The 20,935-nt window shown below is 41.1% G+C and overlaps 2 protein-coding genes across 4 annotated transcripts in view; one reads left to right on the plus strand and one right to left on the minus strand.

Annotated features, from left to right (window-relative positions):
- The window catches only part of GABRB2 (gamma-aminobutyric acid type A receptor subunit beta2), a 441,115-nt gene that overhangs the window by 176,620 nt on the left and 243,560 nt on the right, over nucleotides 1–20,935 (plus strand). For all 3 annotated transcript variants that reach the window (XM_073581012.1, XM_073581011.1, XM_073581013.1), the window contains exon 4: nucleotides 6,731–6,951. In XM_073581012.1, coding sequence (XP_073437113.1) covers nucleotides 6,731–6,951 — 221 coding nt within the window. The remainder of the gene's footprint in view (nucleotides 1–6,730; nucleotides 6,952–20,935) is intronic.
- Nucleotides 386–788, minus strand: LOC141095139 (histone H2B 1.1-like). The gene has a single exon (XM_073581027.1). It carries the CDS (start codon nucleotides 786–788, stop codon nucleotides 408–410), a length of 381 nt encoding a protein of 126 aa, XP_073437128.1. The 3' UTR covers nucleotides 386–407.

Here is a 20,935-nt window from a genome sequence, read left to right on the forward strand (position 1 = left end):
ACCCGGTCCTGCCCGATGACTGAAACCTGAACTCTATCGGAAGGAATACTGTTAATTTCCTGCCAGCAGTAGGGATCTAAATGTTAGCACCAGAAAGGAACACTATTGGCCTGCAGATTAGCCCCAATACTGTAGGTTAATTAAGTTTTTTCATGTGCCAGGTTCCATTTAAGTGTTGGCTATGTAACACAGAAGACAACCATGCTACAAGTAGCGGGGTCAGCTCTGTTCAGTGATAGCACACTTTTGCCTTACATGTATGGTGGTCGTCACTAAGGGGTTATTACTTATTCAAAGGGTTGATGGGTTGTAATCAAGACATGCGTCATCACTGTAAGATTATATCAATGAAGAATCCTATAATATTACTCCTTTGATCGGGTTGTGGGTGCAGAGCACAGAGCAGATCACTTGGCGCTGGTGTACTTGGTGACGGCCTTGGTGCCCTCGGACACGGCGTGCTTGGCCAGCTCTCCGGGCAGCAGCAGGCGCACAGCGGTCTGGATCTCCAGGGAGGTGATGGTGGAGCGCTTGTTGTAGTGAGCCAGGCGGGAGGCTTCCCCTGCGATGCGCTCAAAGATGTCATTGACGAAGGAGTTCATGATGCCCATGGCCTTGGAGGAGATGCCGGTGTCGGGGTGGACCTGCTTCAGCACCTTGTACACATAGATGGCGTAGCTCTCCTTCCTGCTCTTCCTCCGCTTCTTTCCATCCTTCTTCTGAGTCTTGGTCACGGCTTTCTTGGAGCCCTTCTTGGCAGCTGGTGCAGACTTGGCAGGATCAGGCATGATGAGCACAGAATGTTCTCTTCACTGGAAAGAGAATAGTGATCAGGAGCAGGAGGAGGAGCGCCGAGAGATGGCTGCTCTGGCATGAGGCTCCTGAGTTTTTTAGTTTTTTACCCCGTTTAATTGTTAATTCTCCCTTTGGTTCACTCACCATTGCGTAGCTACAGGATTCGGCAGAGCTGGGAGTAGTGTGGAGACTGCGATCAGCTGGGACCGGTGTCTTTCTGTCCTCGTGGAGCTCCGTGCCTGGATTCAGCTGGGAGAGAGTGAAGCTGCTGGCTGCCTGCCTTGTACCCATTTCCAGCATGCAGATGATCCCAGGATAGGAAACCTGGTGGAGTGTGCGGTGCTGGAGTTGTTCTGGAGATCTTGTGGTCCACATGGAGCTGTAGGGCTACAGGATTCGGCAGAGCTGGGAGTAGTGTGGAGACTGCGACCAGCTGGGACCGGTGTCTTTCTGTCCTCGTGGAGCTCCGTGCCTGGTTTCAGCTGGGAGAGAGTGAAGCTGCTGGCTACCTGCCTTGTACCCATTTCCAGCATGCAGATGATCCCGGGATAGGAAATCTGGTGGAGTGTGCGGTGCTGGAGATGTTCTGGAGATCTTGTGATCCAGGTGGAGCTGAAAGGGTGAGCTGGGCAGGTTTGGACTGACTGTTGGCGTGTCCCCTGATGTCCCTGTCTTGTTGCACCCATGCCCTCCCCCCCAACAGTGCTGGGAGCACCCTTTATGGAAAGTTGTACATTTAACTCTGCTAAGCTGTGACTGTTCAGTCTTTATAGCTACAAGCTGAGTGTAGTCATGGCCACTGCACTCTGTAAACCTACTCTTATGATTTCAAGGGACGATTTATTATTCTGGAATCATCCGCAATTTCTCATGGACTCCCCTTCTTGGAGCATGATTGCTAATTCAACAATTGAGTACATAAAATCCATTACTTCTGTGAAACCTGTGGAGGTGTACGGCAAGAGAGGTAGGAGAGGAGGCATCCTGGCACGCCTTTGGGGGAGAGGGTTCAGAACAGCTCTTCCTTCACTCCACTTGGCTAATGTCCCTTCCTTATCTAACAAAATGGAGGATCTGAGCTTACTTTGTAACATGAGATCTGATATGGCCAATTCAGCTGCTCTTTGTTTTACTGAGACCTGGTTGAATGACACCATCCCTGATTGTAGTCTGGATCTACCTGGTTTTGTTATCTACAGAGCTGACCGTGATTGTGTAGCTTCAGGTAAACAAAGGGGGGGTGGGGTATGTCTCTACATCAACACTAGCTGGTGCTGTGATGTTAACATACTGGGAAAAGGCTGCTCTCCAGATCTAGAGTACCTTGCACTCAATTGTAGACCATTTTATGCTCCAAGAGAGTTTTCATCTATGGTTCTGGTTGCAGTATATATTCCCCCTCAAGCATCTGTTAAAGCTGCTATTGGTGAATTAGCTTGCAAAATATCAGAATGGGAGAAAGGATCTCCTGAAGCATTTGTGATCGTAATGGGGGACTTTAACAAAGGAAAACTCAACCTGGATCTCCCCAAATTTACTCAACATATAAACTGCTTCACGAGAGAGAACAATACGCTTGATCACTGCTATACTGTCTTAAAAGGGGCCTACAGGGCAGTGAGGAGAGCAGCAGTGGGCTTTTCAGATCATTGTCTAATTCATTTAATTCCAGCCTACAGGCAAAGGTTGAAAACATCCAAACCTACAGTTTATACAAAGAAGACATGGTCTGAGGAGGCAAAATTGCAACTGCAAGCATGCTTTGAATGCACGGACTGGGAGGTATTCCAGGAAACATGCTCGGGTCTGGATGAATGGGTTGATGCAGTGTCCTCATATATCCGTTTTTGTGAAGACACGTTTATTCCATCCAAATCTGTCCACTTTCGGGGAAACAACAAGCCGTGGTTTACAAATAAAGTCAGGTTGATCCGTAAGAGAAAAGAGGAGGCTTATAAAGCAGGCGATATTACTGATTTCAAGAAACTTAGGAACTCGCTATCTAAAGAGATCAAGTTAGCCAAACACGAGTATGCAAAGATTCTGGAGGAAAGGTTCTCATCAAAAGATACTAGATCTGCATGGAGAGGATTAAGAGAGGTCACCAATTATAAAAGCCACCCCACTATAGTGAACCCCAGCAGAAGTCTGGCAGCAGAGTTAAATGAATTCTACTGCAGATTTGAGGCAAGCTCTACACACAGTGGCTATTCATCTCTAAGCTCCTCAGTCTGTTCATATAAAGATCATTCATTGTGCAACACCCAAGTAGTGATCTCCGAGGCAGAGGTGATACGCATCCTGAAGGGACTTAAGGTCAAAAAGGCACCTGTCCCTGATGGTGTATCTCCAATGTGTCTGAAAGTATGCGCTACCCAGCTTGCCCCTATACTGACAAATATATACAATGTGTCACTGAAAGAGTGCGTTTTACCTCAGTGTTGGAAAAATTCCACAATTATCCCTGTCCCCAAGAAAGTGGGATCCTCTGAGTTGAACGACTATAGACCAGTAGCACTCACATCTGTAGCTATGAAAGTCTTCGAAAGAATTATGATGTCCCACCTGATAAAATTCACGCAGAAGCTATGGGACTCGCTTCAGTTTGCCTATAAGGAGAATCGTTCGGCAAACGACACTGTCAATCTGGCACTGAAGTACATTTTGGATCATACAGATGAACTGCACTCATATGTCCCCGGATTCTTTTCATGGACTTTAGCTCAGCGTTCAATACCATTGATCCGAATTTACTTCATAAGAAAATGGTAGCTCTTGGAGTCCCTCTCAACTTATGCTTGTGGATTTATAACTTCCTGACAGCCAGGATACAGAGTGTAAAAGTTGGACCATTCACTTCGGACACCTTGGTCACAAACATCGGGGCACCTCAGGGGTGTGTTTTGTCCCCGTTACTGTTTTCTCTCTATACGAATGATTGCATCTCTTCAGCAGACTCAGTAAAAATCTTGAAATTTGCCGATGATATGACACTGATTGGTCTCATCAGGGGAAATGCTGAAGACTTGTATCGGAGTGAGGTGGAAAGAATATGTGACTGGTGTAAAGCCAATAATCTTGTACTCAACACTAAAAAACTGCTGAGATGGTTGTGGATTTTAGGAAAGATCAACATGAGATACTTCCAATCTACATCCATGACGAAGTGGTTCTTAGGGTCACAGAGACCAAATTCCTTGGTGTTATCATCTCTCATGATCTTAAATGGGGGAAAAACGTGGATGCTGTTATAAGAAAAGCACAACAGAGGATGTTCTTCCTGCGTCAGCTGAAAAGATATGGTTTGTCTAAGAATCTGCTGATCTTATTCTTTAATGCTGTCATCAGATCTGTGATTTGTTCCTCTCTGATAGTCTGGTATGGGGGAGCCACTGCGCATGAAAAACTCCGCTTACAAAGGACTTTCAGAACAGCAGAGAGAATTATAGGCTCCCCCCTGCCTAAAATCCAGGATCTTTATGATAAGAGTATTCGATCCCACGCATTGAAAATTTCATCCGATCCCTCTCACCCGGGACACTCCTCATTCCAACTACTCCCTTCAGGACGTCGCTTCAGAGTCCCCAAATGCAGTACCAACCGCCATATGAACAGCTTCTATCCACTCTCTGTTCAACAATTAAATCGTCATGTGTAGACTATATACTGTATCTGTCTTGTTAGATGTTACTTGTTGTATCTGTTGTTATATATTATGTTGCCTCTTTGCCACAAAGAATTCCTTGTATATATGTAATATGTACTTGGCGATAATAATAAATTTGATTGATTTGATACAGAATTAGAAGCAAGTAGGTGTAATTTTACATTACTGTCTCTATGCCTACTGAAAGAATTCCAGTTAGAGGTTTTCGAGGAGCCGGATTTTAGCAATGTCCCTTGTTGTTATCTGTTTAATCTGTGCACTGTAAAGTGTATGTAGTACATAGCTCCATGCACATACACTACTGTCCTACATACAGACTACCATGTATCCCAACAACAGAGATGATGTGCAGCTTATTTACTGTGAGGAGCTGACTACGGATGCATGATCATACCCCGGTATAGCAGGGGAAACCGTTTTCTTCATATCCTATAGACCAGTGTCTTCTCAAACTGTGAGTCTGGCCGCATAAATGAGGTCCCCATTAGTTGTTGGTTAGGGTCAACTAGGAGTCATTGTTCACAGAAGCTTCTATGATTTACCACTTAAACTGACTCATTCTGTTCTTATTTTAATATTTTTAATATTTTGCAAATCTCCAAATAAATTACGGTAAGCATTATATTTCATTTTGGCATGACCTTGTACCAATAATGGTCAGACCCATGTACCGCTTTGTAGTGTTGGGGGCCCACTTCTCAGTTACACATAAGGCTGGTTTCACATTTGCGTTAAAACAACGCTGCGCCCTGCGCCGTTAAGCCCCGCCCCGAGCCGGCTCCCTGCCCGCCCCATCCGGGATCACCGCCTACTTTCGCATTTGCACGCATGCGATCGGCGCACCCTATCTTTAGCATAGGGTGCGCAGATCGTACGCTGCCAGTGTGAAAGTAGCGTGCTGCGCACTTTTGACGGTGCGCCGTGCGCGCCGAAATGCAACATGCTGCATTTCGGCGCGCACGGCGCACCGTCAAAAGTGCGCAGCACGCTACTTTCACACTGGCAGCGTACGATCTGCGCACCCTATGCTAAAGATAGGGTGCGCCGATCGCATGCGTGCAAATGCGAAAGTAGGCGGTGATCCCGGATGGGGCGGGCAGGGAGCCGGCTCGGGGCGGGGCTTAACGGCGCAGGGCGCAGCGTTGTTTTAGTGCAAATGTGAAACCAGCCTAAATATGAAATATTATCCTCATTCACAGCTTTATTTTTCTTCTGTATAATGATAAACTGGGTAATTTTTAAAAGAATGTTGAAATGCTACATTTGTCTTTATATAGTGAATCAAATGAATTGGGCCAACTACCGTTCCACTCCTGCACAGGGGCCCACCGAGGGATTTACCTGTTTCACTGTGGGCCAGTCCGAGCATACTGCTTTGATCTGTCTGGTGAGATCCAGGCACCATCTTGGTCTGTCAGGTGTGGTCCCAGAAGATTAAGGTTGAGAAGCCCTACTATAGACTTTAATGCACATGAATTGTACTGCTAAGACCCTACATTGATCACCTGTGAGGGCTTTATTAAGACGTAGGATGACCACCTCTGCCTCATGATAGGAACAGTATCATAAAGATCTGTTCACTTCTGTTTATAGCTCACAACCTATAACCTGTCATATGAAGGATTTGGCACTAAATACATCAATGCGTGAGCTCCATCAAAGTTTCCGTTGGTTTTGAAGGAAGACTAGACGAGCGTACAAACAATACGTGAGTGGCAACTTTGGTATGTGTTAAGCCACAGACTAGGAGCATGGAGCCAGGATCAGAAGTACCAGACTGCCGCCACTTTGATACTAATCTACAGGGCTATTGAATAATGCAATATCTGATTTTATTCCCATATGCAGATTCTCTCCATTATTATCTTTACGTCTAAATCTCTAGCATTATAGAAGATGCATCTGGTCCGGTGCTTATATACATGCATTCAGAACTGTATTACTTTGCTGAATGAATATCCCATTCTCAGCATATTAAAAGCTTTGCCTGCCACAGTAATTATTAATGCAATAATTATAAGATGATTGTGAAAATACATTTACTACTGTCAGACCACATGGAATTATCTCCTAAATGTTCATGGATGGATTCAGTATTGAATGAAAAATGTTGTAATATTTCAGAAGTAAGAAAGCTAAATAATTTGCTCAGCCATTTGCGAGCTGTTCTAGACCTTGAAATACATGATGAAGCTGCGTTTCGCCTCCTATAAAATAACACCGCGGAAATGTATTAAAATTAGTTATTGTCTGTGCTTTTTCTTTCAGGACTACACACTGACAATGTACTTTCAGCAGGCTTGGAGGGATAAAAGACTTTCATATTCAGTGATTCCTTTAAATTTGACCTTGGACAATAGAGTGGCGGATCAGCTCTGGGTTCCTGATACGTACTTTTTAAATGACAAGAAATCCTTTGTGCATGGCGTCACAGTGAAGAATAGAATGATTCGTCTTCATCCTGATGGCACCGTACTGTACGGTTTAAGGTCAGTCTGCAATAAATACCCTTACTTGATTGCATGGTCTCACACATTTTAGCACATTAAGTTCATTATCAAGCATAATACCCTTTTGCATAATAAGTAGTTCATTGTAACTCTGACTTTGCAATTTACTGTTATCAGCATGTCTTTGGGAAAAAGACAGATTTTAATTTGGATTTTCAAGGAACACTGTAGAAAATAATATTTCCTTCTTGGTAATGAAGTCTGAATACGAAGACTTTGACGGCTTGTGTTCGATCAATTGATTTTTTTTCATATATATTTTAAAATGCATTTATATAATTTCTTAAGGGCACGTGTGATACAAATATGACCTTCTAAGGGTGCCTATAGAGGTGAGGGACCCATAGAAAATATAAGAATAGGACCCTTTTAGAGATCTAGTTGGTAGCACCACGCTTTCTGACAGGACCTTAAGCTAAGTTAACATTGAGTTTTAGTATATTTTCAGTGGATCAGTCCAAAGCCCTGAAAAACAAGCTGAGGCGGGAACCGAAATGTACAGGGTGGGACATTTATATGGATACACCTGGGTGGCCATTTATAAAGTTGCATCCAAAATGGCCATCATGGTCACCATCCATCTTAAAAAATGTCCCCCCTCTCATATACTAATGTGCCACAAGCATAAAGTTGATATCACCAACCATTCCCATTTAATTTAGGTGTATCCATATACATGGCCCACCCAGGTGTATCCATATAAATGTCCCACCCTGTAGTTCACTGAGCCTTGGTGCCCATCTCAACTAGGTGCATAATGTCCTACAGAGAACACTGTGACTCCTTCTGCATCATTATAATCAATATCCTCGTCAGCACATACAACAGAATCCCATTTTGCTGGCCTTCGAATGTAAGCTCAATGGAGCCACTGAACGTAAGCTAAAATGCTATGTGAACATAACCTATAGTGCTGTCAAAAAAGTATGCTGCTACCAATACCAACCAGATCTCGAAAGGTTTCCTATGTGAATATAGCCTAAATCTTCTCCAAGTTTTATAGTAAAGCTTGTTGCTTATTTGCTGCCATCTTCTTGGCTTCATTGCCAACTCTTATTTATATATGTTCTTTGAAGAGGGTAATGATCACTGCACTGGTTCTTCCCATTTATTAAAATAAGGAATGTAGCAACCATGCCGAGTAACCCTCTCTCTAGAGACCCCATGCTACCTACCAGTGAATATGGACACACTTGTGTCCTTTCCTGAAACTAACTACAGATGGAAAAATGTAGTCTGTGTATATTACCAAGATCTCAGTCTTTGTGTTGTTTTATTCAGAAGTTAGCAAGGAGATATCTAATAGACTTATGCAATCTGAAGTGGTGACTATGGGCTCATTACCACAAATGTACTGTGGATTATCATTGAACAAGTCAAAAATATGGTGGCCATAGCCTGCTGTTGGCCCATACTGTACCTATTTGTGGTTCCAGTGTTATAAAACAGCATTGCTTCTAAATGAGAATATAATGCCAGAGAATATAAAATCACACAGTGTCTATGGCTCCACAGTTGTTGATTTCACCAGCCATGCTCAGTGTCTCCAAAATCACATCAGGTTGACTGAGCAAACCGTGCATGGCAGAAACAATGTACAGCACACAACCCATCCTATTTACATTCTTGTTGGGTTTTTGACATGAAATCAGGTTGATGGCCGTGATAATTTACAACAGACCAAAACAAAATTGGTTGCGTTTAATGTTTTTTTATAAGTCGTTGGGGGTCCAGGCATTGTGAAATTGGTCATAACTGGATAAAAGTAGTAGTAGTGCAAAGGAAGTATTGTGTTACCTCAGCTCCTTCAGAGCTACTGCACGGTGATGCATCTTGTCATTATAGTTATATATGATGAATTTATTCGACTGGAATTGCCTTCTATTCGAATTTTACAAAAATTCTGTGTTCTCGAGAACACAGATTTTTTGTAATTTTCTCTGTGCAAATTCAACAAAATTGTGGCCAGCTGTGGCTACCATTTGGCTAAACAGTGAATGGGTTGCAAAAGGTTAAAAAGTAAAAAAAAAAACAAAAACACATACTAACCTCTCTGGACAACCTTTGTCTGCTGTTCGATCTTTTGTGCCTCCCACACGTCACATCTTCCAGCCATGAGCAGGTCACTTAATTCATTGATCATGCTTCGGAGGCTACTCACAGTTGGTCGTCCCAGCCTAGAAGGAGCACAAAGCCACGACTTCCAGATGCCTGGCCTGGAGTTCACGGTGGGGTCTGCTTGTGACAGGACCCCTGGCTTAAAATAAACACCGGGATGAAGATGTTACGTGAACGAGGCCTGGAGGACTGGACAGCAGGAAGGAAGTGGTAAGCGAGCGGTGATGTTTTTTTATTTCCTATTTTTTCACATCTTACATTTATTATGCTCTGGGGTCTGGATAGACCCTAGAGTATAATATAGGATGTTAGTTTAGTAGAGAATAACTTTTTGGCTAATCAAATTTCCCGGTAAAACCCGTGCGAACAGGCAAATTAAAATTTTGCCTTAGCCACTCCTCTCTAAGTATGTGTGGTCTAGCACCAAATTTGCAAATTGCAATGTCCACAACCTAAAAAAAAGTCCAATGAGACAACACTCATTGAACATTTCGTTTTCAGAAAGGCAGTGAGTTGTATCTCATTCTGAGATAGGCAGTTAGCTGTATTACGCCAAGAAAAAGACATTCTCCTAACATGTTTTTTACCAAGAGACTAGAACATATACAGCATGTCTACTTGTTCATATTTTGTCTAGTAAGAAATGTTCATCACACCCTCTTTGTGTGTAATATGGCCTGTCATATAATTTGAAACATTTGGCTCAGTAGTCTACTATGAGATCTCTCTCGATGATGTATGGCTCTATAATTTGGCATTAATAGCCTGCCATCATTCCCTAACGCATCATTAGGCTAATCTAGAGGATATTTGTTTTTTAAAGCACCACTTCAGCTTTTTTTTTCAGCGCTGGAGTAGTGTTACTAATGCAAGGTTCCTAGCCCTACTCTTATACGCACTGTCTTCACATTTTATTTACACTGTTCCGGTGCCACGTCACCATCTTGTGGCCGCAATTTCTGACTGACCAGTAGTTAGACGTAATGGTTACAAGCGCCCAATGTAAGTCTATTAGAACCAGAAGAAGACTCTCATAGTCTTACTCTACATTGAAAAGGGACATCCTGCTCGGTCCAGCAAACACCTGAGCAATCCAGCAGGTCACATCTTGCTGAAGACCGACCAAAGCCGCGCTGATAAAAGATGAAGACGGCGGCAGGTAAGTATAAGACTAGGTTCAAGGACCTCATATTAGAAGCACCACTCCAGAGCTGCAATAAAAACATGCTAAAGTGGTGTTTTAAAGTTTCTTTGAGAATCTCTTGGAGATACCTTCTGATAGGCTTCATCGCAAGGAATAGTGTAAGGGTAACCCTATGTTAGCACATGGAGTGACTAGGAAAATAATAGGTATGCTTACTCTAAGCATGATTAATTATGGAACTGGTCTTCAAATTTTTTATCAGTTAATGCAGATCTGATACTATAATTATGTGGATGGTTAAGTGTATTAAACCATTAGAAAGAACGACTCTTCTGCCATTTTACAATCTAAGCTAAGACTACAAGTCTTTAAGCTTAAAGCCAAGGAGAACTTTGAACTATTCTCAATTAAGCGAAATTATACTCATTGATTGCAATAATGGATTGTATATCCACCACTTTACAAGTCTGCTTCCCATTAGCACATCCATTTTGTCTTTAATGCATTGATTGATTGATGCCGTAATGTCTGATGTTGTTTAAGTCCATTTGGAAGATTCTTTTAATTTAATGCACATTATGAATTATGACTTCAGGTAGTATTGTTCTAAAAAGTTGTTTTATAATTATATAGGTTTTTTCTATATTTTAAGTAAAATAATTAATTTAGGATGAATTTAATGTTGTGATTAAAGTAGGGCCCTTTACAAATTGGTAATTATTGCTGTGTCCTATGATTGATTTTAGTTATTTTAAACATACTATGGACTACACTTGCAAATCTACTAGTGGCCCAGTAATTAGTGAATCACTGTGGCATTAGAAAATTATTTTATAATTTGCACCTAATCAGAAAAACTTGTTTTTCTGCCACCAAATGCACATTTGTTTTCTCTCAGGTGATTTTGAGGGTGAAAAGGCAAAAGCTTTTTTTTTAAAGTTCTGAAAACATTCCAGTTTGTCATCATAATATATATGAGTAGTATCACTTATGCCCAAAAAACATGTAGCAGACCATGCTACGTAATAAAAGATGAATGTTTAACATGTATATCAAGCAGGTACACAGGAATCAGTGAAAAATAGCCCAGTTAAAGGCTAAGGATTACTGCCAATACAAAAAAGGAAGATTTACATATTCTGAGCTTAACTATGGTTACAAAAAGAGCCTGCAGAGTATCGTTCATGTATATTTGATGAAGTTGACATGGTCATATTCATAATTATCAATAGTGCATGCTTGGTAGCCTGAATTTAGCCAGTCTCCCTAATACCCTGCTGTATGTAGTGTGGCAGGTGTGTGTCATGGATAGCACTCTGAGTAATTGGAAAAAGTTTCATCAGAGCTATTTCCACATCGCACAGACATTAGGCAATAGACGAGGAACATGTCAAGATGTTAGTATGGTAAAGTGTAAATACCCTTTGCTGTAGTGTTGGCAACGCACCAGCACATAGTCCCCAACGTACGTTTCACAAATATTGCTTCCTGAAGGGTGTGGACCAATGTAATATATTTCCCAGTATATATGAAAGGACCTTCAGATCACATGATTGTTTTTTGCCAATCACAGTGGTGCATTCACACATCAGTAGTCCATTGCCACTCATTCGCCTGTCAATAATCACGATTAGGCGTGGCGGCCGGCGCCTGTCCGCAAATCACACAAGCGCGATGGATCAGAAGATGGGAAGATGCCCAGCACATAACACCATGGAACACACGCATGCGCACACACCGTGAGATGCATTGCTGAAGGAAGTAGATCCTAACATAAAGTGCAATGATGCTGTGTATACCTGTCAATGATTGGCATCATGCTATTCAGTATGTGCATTATTTGCATATATAAAGACTGACTTATTGTGAAAACAGCAGAAAGATCATATGTTTAATGGTATCCATACTGCAGCCTATATCTCTGATTACCCAACCATAGCACAGAGTGACATACATATACACAGAAGACATTGTATCGCTAAGGCTGTGTACCCACGTTGCGTTTTTTAAGCGTTTCCTCCGCTGTGGAAACGCTAACAAAACGCATTCCCATGCAATCCTATGGGAATCCGCAATTGCTGTGCCCATGCTGCAGATTTTTCTGCTGCAGAATCGAATTGCGGTAAAATCCGCAGCATGTTCATTAACTTTGCGGAATGGTGGCGATTTCGCCGCCATAGGATTGCATTGAAATGCTCACTTTACGCATGTGGCCATGCCCACCGTGCGAAAAGTGAGCGTTTCATGTGCGGATGATACCCAGACTCTCCTCCATGCCCTGGGTACCACATTCCTGTATGGAGATTTACAATTTTATTTGCAGCAAATTGAACTTTTGGAGTAAATTCTGTACAACTGGTGAACTTGACTTTCATAGTTCTGCTCATCTCTACTAAAGACCCATAATTCGAGATGGGCGGACACCTGGATGTTTGGGTCCGGAGGGTTCGGCCAAACAGTTACAAAAAGTTTGAGCTCGGGTACCAGAATAGTACCCGGACCCTTACCCGTACCCCATTCACTTGAATTGGGGTCCCAAACATCCAGTGTTTGCCATGCTGTCATGTGCATGGCAGCATGGCAAACACCTCTTCTGATCGGTGTTAAAATGATCGCCGCCAGTCAGATAGCCTTCTTTCCCAAGCTGTCAAAACACAGCATGAGCCAGCAGCTGTGATCGGAGGTATAAAGTTTACCTCTGGTCACTGGTATCAGCTGATGGTACTACTGCTCCCAATAGCAGACACTTGCTGTCGCTAATAACAGCAACAGCAGGAGCGGCTTTGTCAGACACGACCCCCACCACGATGTCAAATATTCCCCTTCTCCCAACTTCCTCCCCACAAGGCGGACACAGATCATGCAACTTGGGGGGACATCTCTTGCATCAGCGTGCACAAGATAAGAGTACAGATTCAATAAAACGTATGAGCGTGAATTCCTTCTTTCAAGGTGGTCAGGAAGCCACCATGCATATGAAATGATTAGAAGATTTAAACAACTTTTATCTAAAATGTGTGACCAGCTTAAAGAGGACCTAGCAATTCTGGGAAAAAGCAAAACAGAAAAAGTAGCAATGGTTGAAATTAGAAGACAATGTTAGAATTGATTTTACCAAAAGTGAAGTATAAATGTGGTAAATCATCAGCCAACTTTAGCCAAAGGGCCAGAGCTTTTAGAACAGTGTTGAAAAGATTTTTTTTTTACTTTTCCTAATACTTGAGAAAGGCTTATATCTTGATCTTCTTCTGCCTAATGAAGTTTCTCAGGAAGTGCTAATTTTTGTTCTCACCCATCCTTAAAGTCAGTCTGTTAAAATTGTATTTTTTTCTCCCATCCTTAGTTTCCCACAGAAAAAAAACAATATCTGTAAATTCTTTTCTTGCACATTTCAAATCTTGCACATTGCAAACAATTGAAGAGAATCTTGATGCAGCCAGATAATGAAAGCGGAGATCTGCGTACAACGCATGAGAGAGAGTAAGGCTACGTTCACACGTAGTGGAACTCTCACGGAAATTACCGCGAGAATTCCGAATTCCATTCCGTGGGAAAATCATATTTTAAATTCCCGCGATTTTTCCGCGGAAAAACTAGCATTTTGCAAGCGTTATTAGCTTGCAGAATTGCTAGCGTTTTCCAAGCGATCTGTAGCATCTCTTGGCGAACTGATTGACAGGTTAGTCACACTCGTCAAACATAGTGTTTGACGAGTGTGACCAACTTTTTACTATTGAGGCTGCCTATGCGGCATCAATAGTAAAAGATAGGATGTAAAAAATAATAAAAAGAAAAATATATATATTGTTATTCTCACCTTCCGGCGTTCCGCGCAGCCTTCTCGCCTCTCTCCACTCTCCCGGTTCCAGTAATCCTTTGCGAGAATTACCACGATGACGTCTCTCGGTCATTCGTGATGACGTCGCTCGAATAACCGCGAGACTTTGCGATCCCGTGAGAACAGACGTCATCGCTTGCAAAGGATTACTGAGAGGCAGGAAGGCTGCGTGGGACGTCGGAAGGTGAGAATAACAATATTTTTTATTTTAAATTCTTATTTTTTACAGGGATATGGTACCCAAAGCCCGGAGGACAGTCTCCTCTCCTCCGGACCATGGGTACCATCCGCAAATGTTCTGCTTACTTTTCGCATGGTGGGCACAGCCACATGCGGAAGTAAGCAGAACAATGCATTCCTATGGGTGCGGGATAGCCGCAATTCCGCTAAATTAATGAGCATGCTGTGTTTTTTACCGCGAAGCGATTCCGCCGCGATAAAAACTGCAGCATTAGCACAGCATTGCGGAATCCCATAGGAATGCATGGGATGCTTATTTTTCGTGTTTTCGCGGCAAAATCACGCAGTTAAAACCGCCGTGAAAATGTGAAAAAACCGCCACGTGTGAACATAGCCTAAGGGATTATATTCATTTCTGGATCTCTTTGTCTGACTCCTCTGCAGGTCACAGGGACATGGCCAGGGAACGACGTAATTTCTACAAAAACCTCCTAGTTTGCAAAGAAAAAGGTTATGATTATGATCCATCATTAATCTATGGCCAAGACAACCTCTGAGAGTTGGGGTTTATGCTGATATTGTGCAGTGCACCCCGTGTCATTAATCCATATAGACCTTGGTGATATTTGTTGGGCATGGTGTTCCCAACCCTTCATTATCACTCTGAAACACTCTTCACATCCTCTTCTTAAATCCAATTCCAAGCTCAAGAAGTGAGCACGTGTCTGTCAATGTGATGTCAGGGGAAACAGATACTTCTATTTCACGATATAGGTTGTATACCGCTATTAACCTGCAAATATGGGGTTAATCTGCAGGTTAATAGTATAGGAAGGTGTCCGGCCACTGTACTAAAAGTGCGGCACACAGGAGAATATGAACTTATTTCTCCTGGGAGCTGAAAGAAATTAAAAGAAGGAAAAACAATAGGAAGAAAGGCAAAGAAAGAGAGACAACAAAAAAGAAAGAATAACAGAGAAAGAAAGAAAGGAGAATGGCAGGGAAAGAAAGAAAGAAAGAAATGATGAAAGAAAAAAGAAAGAAATGATGAAAGAAAAAAGAAAGAAATGATGAAAGAAAAAAGAAAGAAAGAATAGAGAATGACAGAGAAAGAGAAAAGAGAATGACAGAGAAAGAGAAAAGAGAATGACAAGGAAAGAAAGAGTAAAAGAAAGAAAGAATTACAGGGAAGGAAAGAAAGAGAATGACGGGGAGAGACAAATACTGTATAGTCACAAGCTTGCTCCAGTCTGATCAGATTTTCCTCTTGGGATAATGTGCAGCTCTTACATATTGTCAGGGTCAGCTCTCTCTTCTCTCGGCAGGAGGAATGTGCTGCCGTCTTCCATTTCTTACATTGTGAATGTATTTTCTAGTCTTCCTGCTTTGACCACATAATTTAAATGTGATTTTTGATGTTCACAGATATTCAGCTAATGTTGATGAAGCCGCTAACAGCTCCTTTGCCTGTTACTTTAGGCCACTGAAATCAATAGACTCTTTAATTTCAGATGAGCAGCAAATTATAGTGTGGAGTTTATTTGCTCTCTGCCCATCTCTCTCTGTCTGTATTCTCTGGAGTCGGTGCCTACTGTCTCCAAAACTCACTTTCTGGAAAGGCTCCAGCACAAAAGCTAGCACAAGACTTTTAGAGATGTTAATATTGTATTACGGAGGTCCCATGTGACGCCAATGCATTTCACAAATTTTTGTCAATGGTTCTTGATACATTGCAGTTATGCTAAGCACAAAGAGCCAGCATCCTAAATATATTGATTAAATGAGTTTCTGTCTCTGTACCGACCGGAGCAATTTCTTAGTTTTCTTAATCCGGATTTACAAACGTAACAACACTTTTCAGTTACTATTTTTTGTTTTTCTATATTTTCATTAGTGAGTTCACATTTTACACTGAGTCACTTTACTTATTTCTTTTACAAATTAAAAATTTCAAATTTACATGTTGTGATTGTGTGGGCAGGCATATTTGCTGAGCTTCTACAATGTGAGTTTTGTGTGTACAACTTTTGGATCACTTTTTATTCCATTTTTGTAAGAGGCAAGGTGACCAAAAAACAGCAATTCTGGCATTCTTATTTCTCTTTCTCTTTTTTATTCTATTTTCACTGTGTGTTAAAAATCTATTCTGTTATTTCTAAACACTGTTTTTCAGTGATTCCTTTGTATCCCCGTTCATATTGCACCCACACACACAAATGATACACCATTTGAAAGGTAAACTTGCCCATTCAGCAAGAAAATAGCCAAACAAACCACACATCCACGATTTGATCACAAAATACAGTTTAAAGATTAATTTTCATAAACCTGCAGTAAGGAAAAATGACCTGCAGGTGGCACCAAAGTACCCTAAAGCACACTACCAACACATTTGTATACATGCACTGCTTTTTTGGAGATTACTTTGCTCCACACACACACAATACACCATTTGAATAGTAAACTTGCTCCCTTCAGCAAGAAAACAGCCAAACAAACCACACATTCACGATTTTATCACTAAATACAGTTTAAACATTCATTTTCATAAACCAGCAGAAAGACACAATGACCTGCAGGTGGCACGTCAACTGGAAAATATTTTTTGGCCTCTGCTTATCAAAACAATTTATTGTAGTACCAATCTACATATATAAATACCTGTCTGTGTTCATCAGCTCATGAAATACATTTACATTTGACCAGCTTGCTTTCTCTGAAATTGCCTGCGCCCCCGACGACCAATGTGCAAAAATTTTGCATGGGCCAAGCTAGTACTGTTTGTCCTTTTACAGATGCAGTGATATCAATCACATTATTATTTACTAAATATAGTAACGTTGTAATTTATTTGGCGATTTTTAATATAATATATATTTTAAAAAGGTATCATTTTTATTTCCCTGTTGTGATGTGAACTTGCAGCCAATTGATCCCTAGTACAGTACACGACAATAATTTTCTATTATTATACTTCTATTATTTCCAATTTATTCCAGTCTTAAAAGGGTTGTCCCTTTCCAGAAGATGCCATTATTCAATTATTCACGTGCCCAGTTTCTTATATATATATATATATATATATATATATATATATATATATATATATATATATATATAACCCTCCCTTACTCACCTTCCCCAGGTCCACCACTGAGTCTCTGATATTCGTTGCAGCGCAGTGCTGACGTCACGTCAACAGCACATCAGCCAATCACAGAGGTCATTGACTGAAAGCAGGGCCTTCTTTTACATGGATAAAATTGGTGAGTCCACTGTGTGGTTGCCATGCTGTTGATGGTTTATTTCATAACAAACAGCCCTGTGACCAGTATTATCTGAAAGAGAACAACCCCTATAAATTAAGCCTAGCAAGTGGGCTATTATAAATACCATAAGGCTCAGATTTCAATACTTTAATTTTCCTTTCAATATAGGTATATATTCCAAAAGTAGCAAGTTAGCCAAGGCTCTCTTGATTTTTCTCAATCCATCCTGAAAATTTTCAGTGTCCATGGCTAATATAAACCCTGACCACAAATGGCCAGTTTGGGTTGGGATGGAGATGAAGGAATAAAACATTCATGCTACCAACATGAATATTGGTAATTATGTGTAGATTATTGAGCAAATTTGCTGAAATTCAAATTAGGCACATTTTCTCAAATGTATGGTATGTGATGCAAATTGAATGTGCCTTATTATGTGCTAATTATCTTTACCTGGCCTTCATCTGCCCCTGCATAGAGCACCATGCAACTGTGGTCTTCATTCTGAATTTGCCTTCTAGGATCCTCAGAGCATCTGGCTAGGACTCACGCCGATATGGTATGTTTCACGCAAAAACATCCTGAGGTCTAGATGCTGGAAAACAGAGTCAGAACGAAGACCACAGCATAGTTGAGCAAAAAAGTGCAGAAGATGCTGGAAAACAGAATCAGAATAAAGACCAGAGCTGATTTGGGCAGGATAGGTGAAGGCCAGGATGAGGAGAATATACATTATTATTATTTTACTTTTTTCTGATTCTTTAAATCCAGCAAAATGCAAATGCACAGGATTGGTGTTAAATATTACACTGTTGAAATCCTCTTGTAAGTTTTACCAACCACAAGTGTAGGGTTACTGAGTCTTCCTAGTCACCAGCAAATCAGCTTTTAGTCTAAATTAATATGGACCCACAGTTGATTAAACATTGTGATGTTTTCAATTAGTAAAGCCGGTTTATCATATCCATAAAACACTGATGGTGCTTAGGCTGGAAGACCTAACCCGAACCGCCGAGTCTCCTGACTCGTGCTACTTCATAAGCATGTACCAAGCAGTTAGCTCAGGTTGGAAGACCCATCTTTTGAATGGGTTTTCCAATCCCAGCACGGTTAGTGTTTCACAGGTGTGTGGAACCTGCTTTACTCTACCTACCCAAGTAGGATATTCCACAATCTTTGGTTCTTTTTGTGTCTTCATTGTTAGAGACTAAACTTACAGTAAGATACTGTAGGATAGCAAGGACAGAAGACAAAATCAGTGGGCTAACAAATGGCCACAGGATCAGATGGTACAAACTGTATTGTACCAACGTATATTTTCAATTGAGTAATATACAAAAAATGCTAGAAATTATAATCGAGAATTTAGGCAAATTTGCTTCAATTGTTAGGTAAGAAAAGCACAGAAAGCCTGCAACGAACTGCTAGCCGAAAATTGAAAAACAAAACCTTCCATGCCATAAATCCCTTATCCCACTGGTAACTAATGATACCTTAAGGAGCTATAAAGGAGTTTATCACTTAGGCTATATTTAAAGTTGATCATTGTACTAACAGTATCAGCGCTGGAAATGACATTACCAGTTGTAAAATGTTAATTTTGCTCGAGTTACTAATGACTTCAATCTAGGTCATTATGTGACTTCTTAGGCCTGAAATAGTTAATTAGCACGCCATGGGCTATTATTAATTCAGTGGTAATTAAGCACAAAGCAGATACTGACACATTTGCTTGTAAAGCTCATGCTATTTTCTGTACCCGTGGCACATTCATGAAAATGCGAACAGTTGCCTAATAACTGACAGAAGGAGAATGACTAAAGCTGATGTGGTCATGTAAAGGGTTAAAACTAGTTTAAAACTCTAAAAAATGAGTAATTATCCTTCATCCAAACATCGAAATACATGCAGCGTACAAGCTATATATTTACTATATATGCTTAGATTTGGCCTCTACAAGGCTGTGGCTACGTGAAATCATTTTGTACGAAGACTTTATGTAAATGTAAAAATGTATACACAATTGTCGATTATTAATATCAATAGCGCGTTTTTAAGGGATTTTGCAAAGACTGATGTTTATCACCTTTGGTCCTTATGTTTTCATGATCGGCTGGTGTCTCAAAGGTCAGACCACCACTGATCCTGGACACTAAGGTAGCATAGTACCTCTTTATGTGGAATGACTGGTGGCCTCAAAGTTGAACCACAATTATCAGAATATTGGCATGTCCTAGTGATATTTCACTGTTTTTTTCACAGTAAATTCCCCCATTATTTAAGACAAGTTGAAAAGCTCAAATACAGAATATTTCAACCCTCACTGAAGTGGTCTGATAGACAACTATGTAGCACACTGGCAGACAAAGACAGAAAAGGGTCCATGTGCAAGAACAGTATATGGACCCTTTGCAGTCAAGTAGTTCAACATAATGAAAAATTCCACCTGTTTTGGAGGTGGACGTGGAGTCCCTTATTGCTTGGGTTCTTGTGAATCTGCACAAATGGCAAAAATGGCATGTCCGCCTCTGATGTAACATGTTGGAGACTGTTGGTTTCATTGATTAGTAGACCCTGTTCACAGCAGATTTTTTTGATTACATCAGAAATATACTTGCTATATATCTCCAAGTGAAAGTTGCAACATGTCCACTGAAAAGGACTGCAATGAGTTATATCACCTGTGGGTTTGGCACTAACACTCTCTTTGTCAGCCATCGTTCTCCTACTTCTTTTCCCATATACGGTAAGTTTCTCACCTTTGTTCTCTTACTGTTGCCTGGTTTTCAGCAGCTCTTGTCTCCTCATCATCATGTAGAATATCCCCCCATCTCCTGACAACCATACTTTAGCAACATCTGGTCAAAAGACTGCAAATCCCAAAGTGGGTCTTTGGCATGACTTCACCAGCTGGGGAAACTCCTTTGAAGTGCCTGTCCATCTATGGAATCACTGTCTATTCTTATAGCAATGGTTTAAGCTATGCAAGTGAAAAGGAGGCCAGGGATGTGACAATTATTATTTTGATAGTATACAATAGATGCAATTGTGTGCTGGGCACAGACTGTGTTGATCAGATGTCGCTGTGTTAATTCATATTGTAGTGTGTGACCTACCCTTGGGCATGATGTATTCATTAGCGCCTCCTGGATGTATGTCACGTTGGAAAACTCCAGGGATCTGTTCAGATATGAACAGGGACATCACTGGAGGGCTTCAAACAGTGACATAACTAGAGTCTGATGGGTCCCGGTGCAAGATCTTGACCTGGGAACCCCCATCCTTATTTTATTTATATATATATATATATATATATATATATATATACTAGCTGAAGAGCCCGGCGCTGCCCGGGCATAGTAACTAACTGTGGTTAGTTATAGCAAATTATAATTATCCTCCATCCTATAGTCC

This window comes from Dendrobates tinctorius, unplaced genomic scaffold (assembly GCF_039654945.1).
Source record: "Dendrobates tinctorius isolate UK_male_01 unplaced genomic scaffold, ASM3965494v1 ptg000067l, whole genome shotgun sequence".
Classification (NCBI taxonomy): Eukaryota; Metazoa; Chordata; class Amphibia; order Anura; family Dendrobatidae; genus Dendrobates; species Dendrobates tinctorius.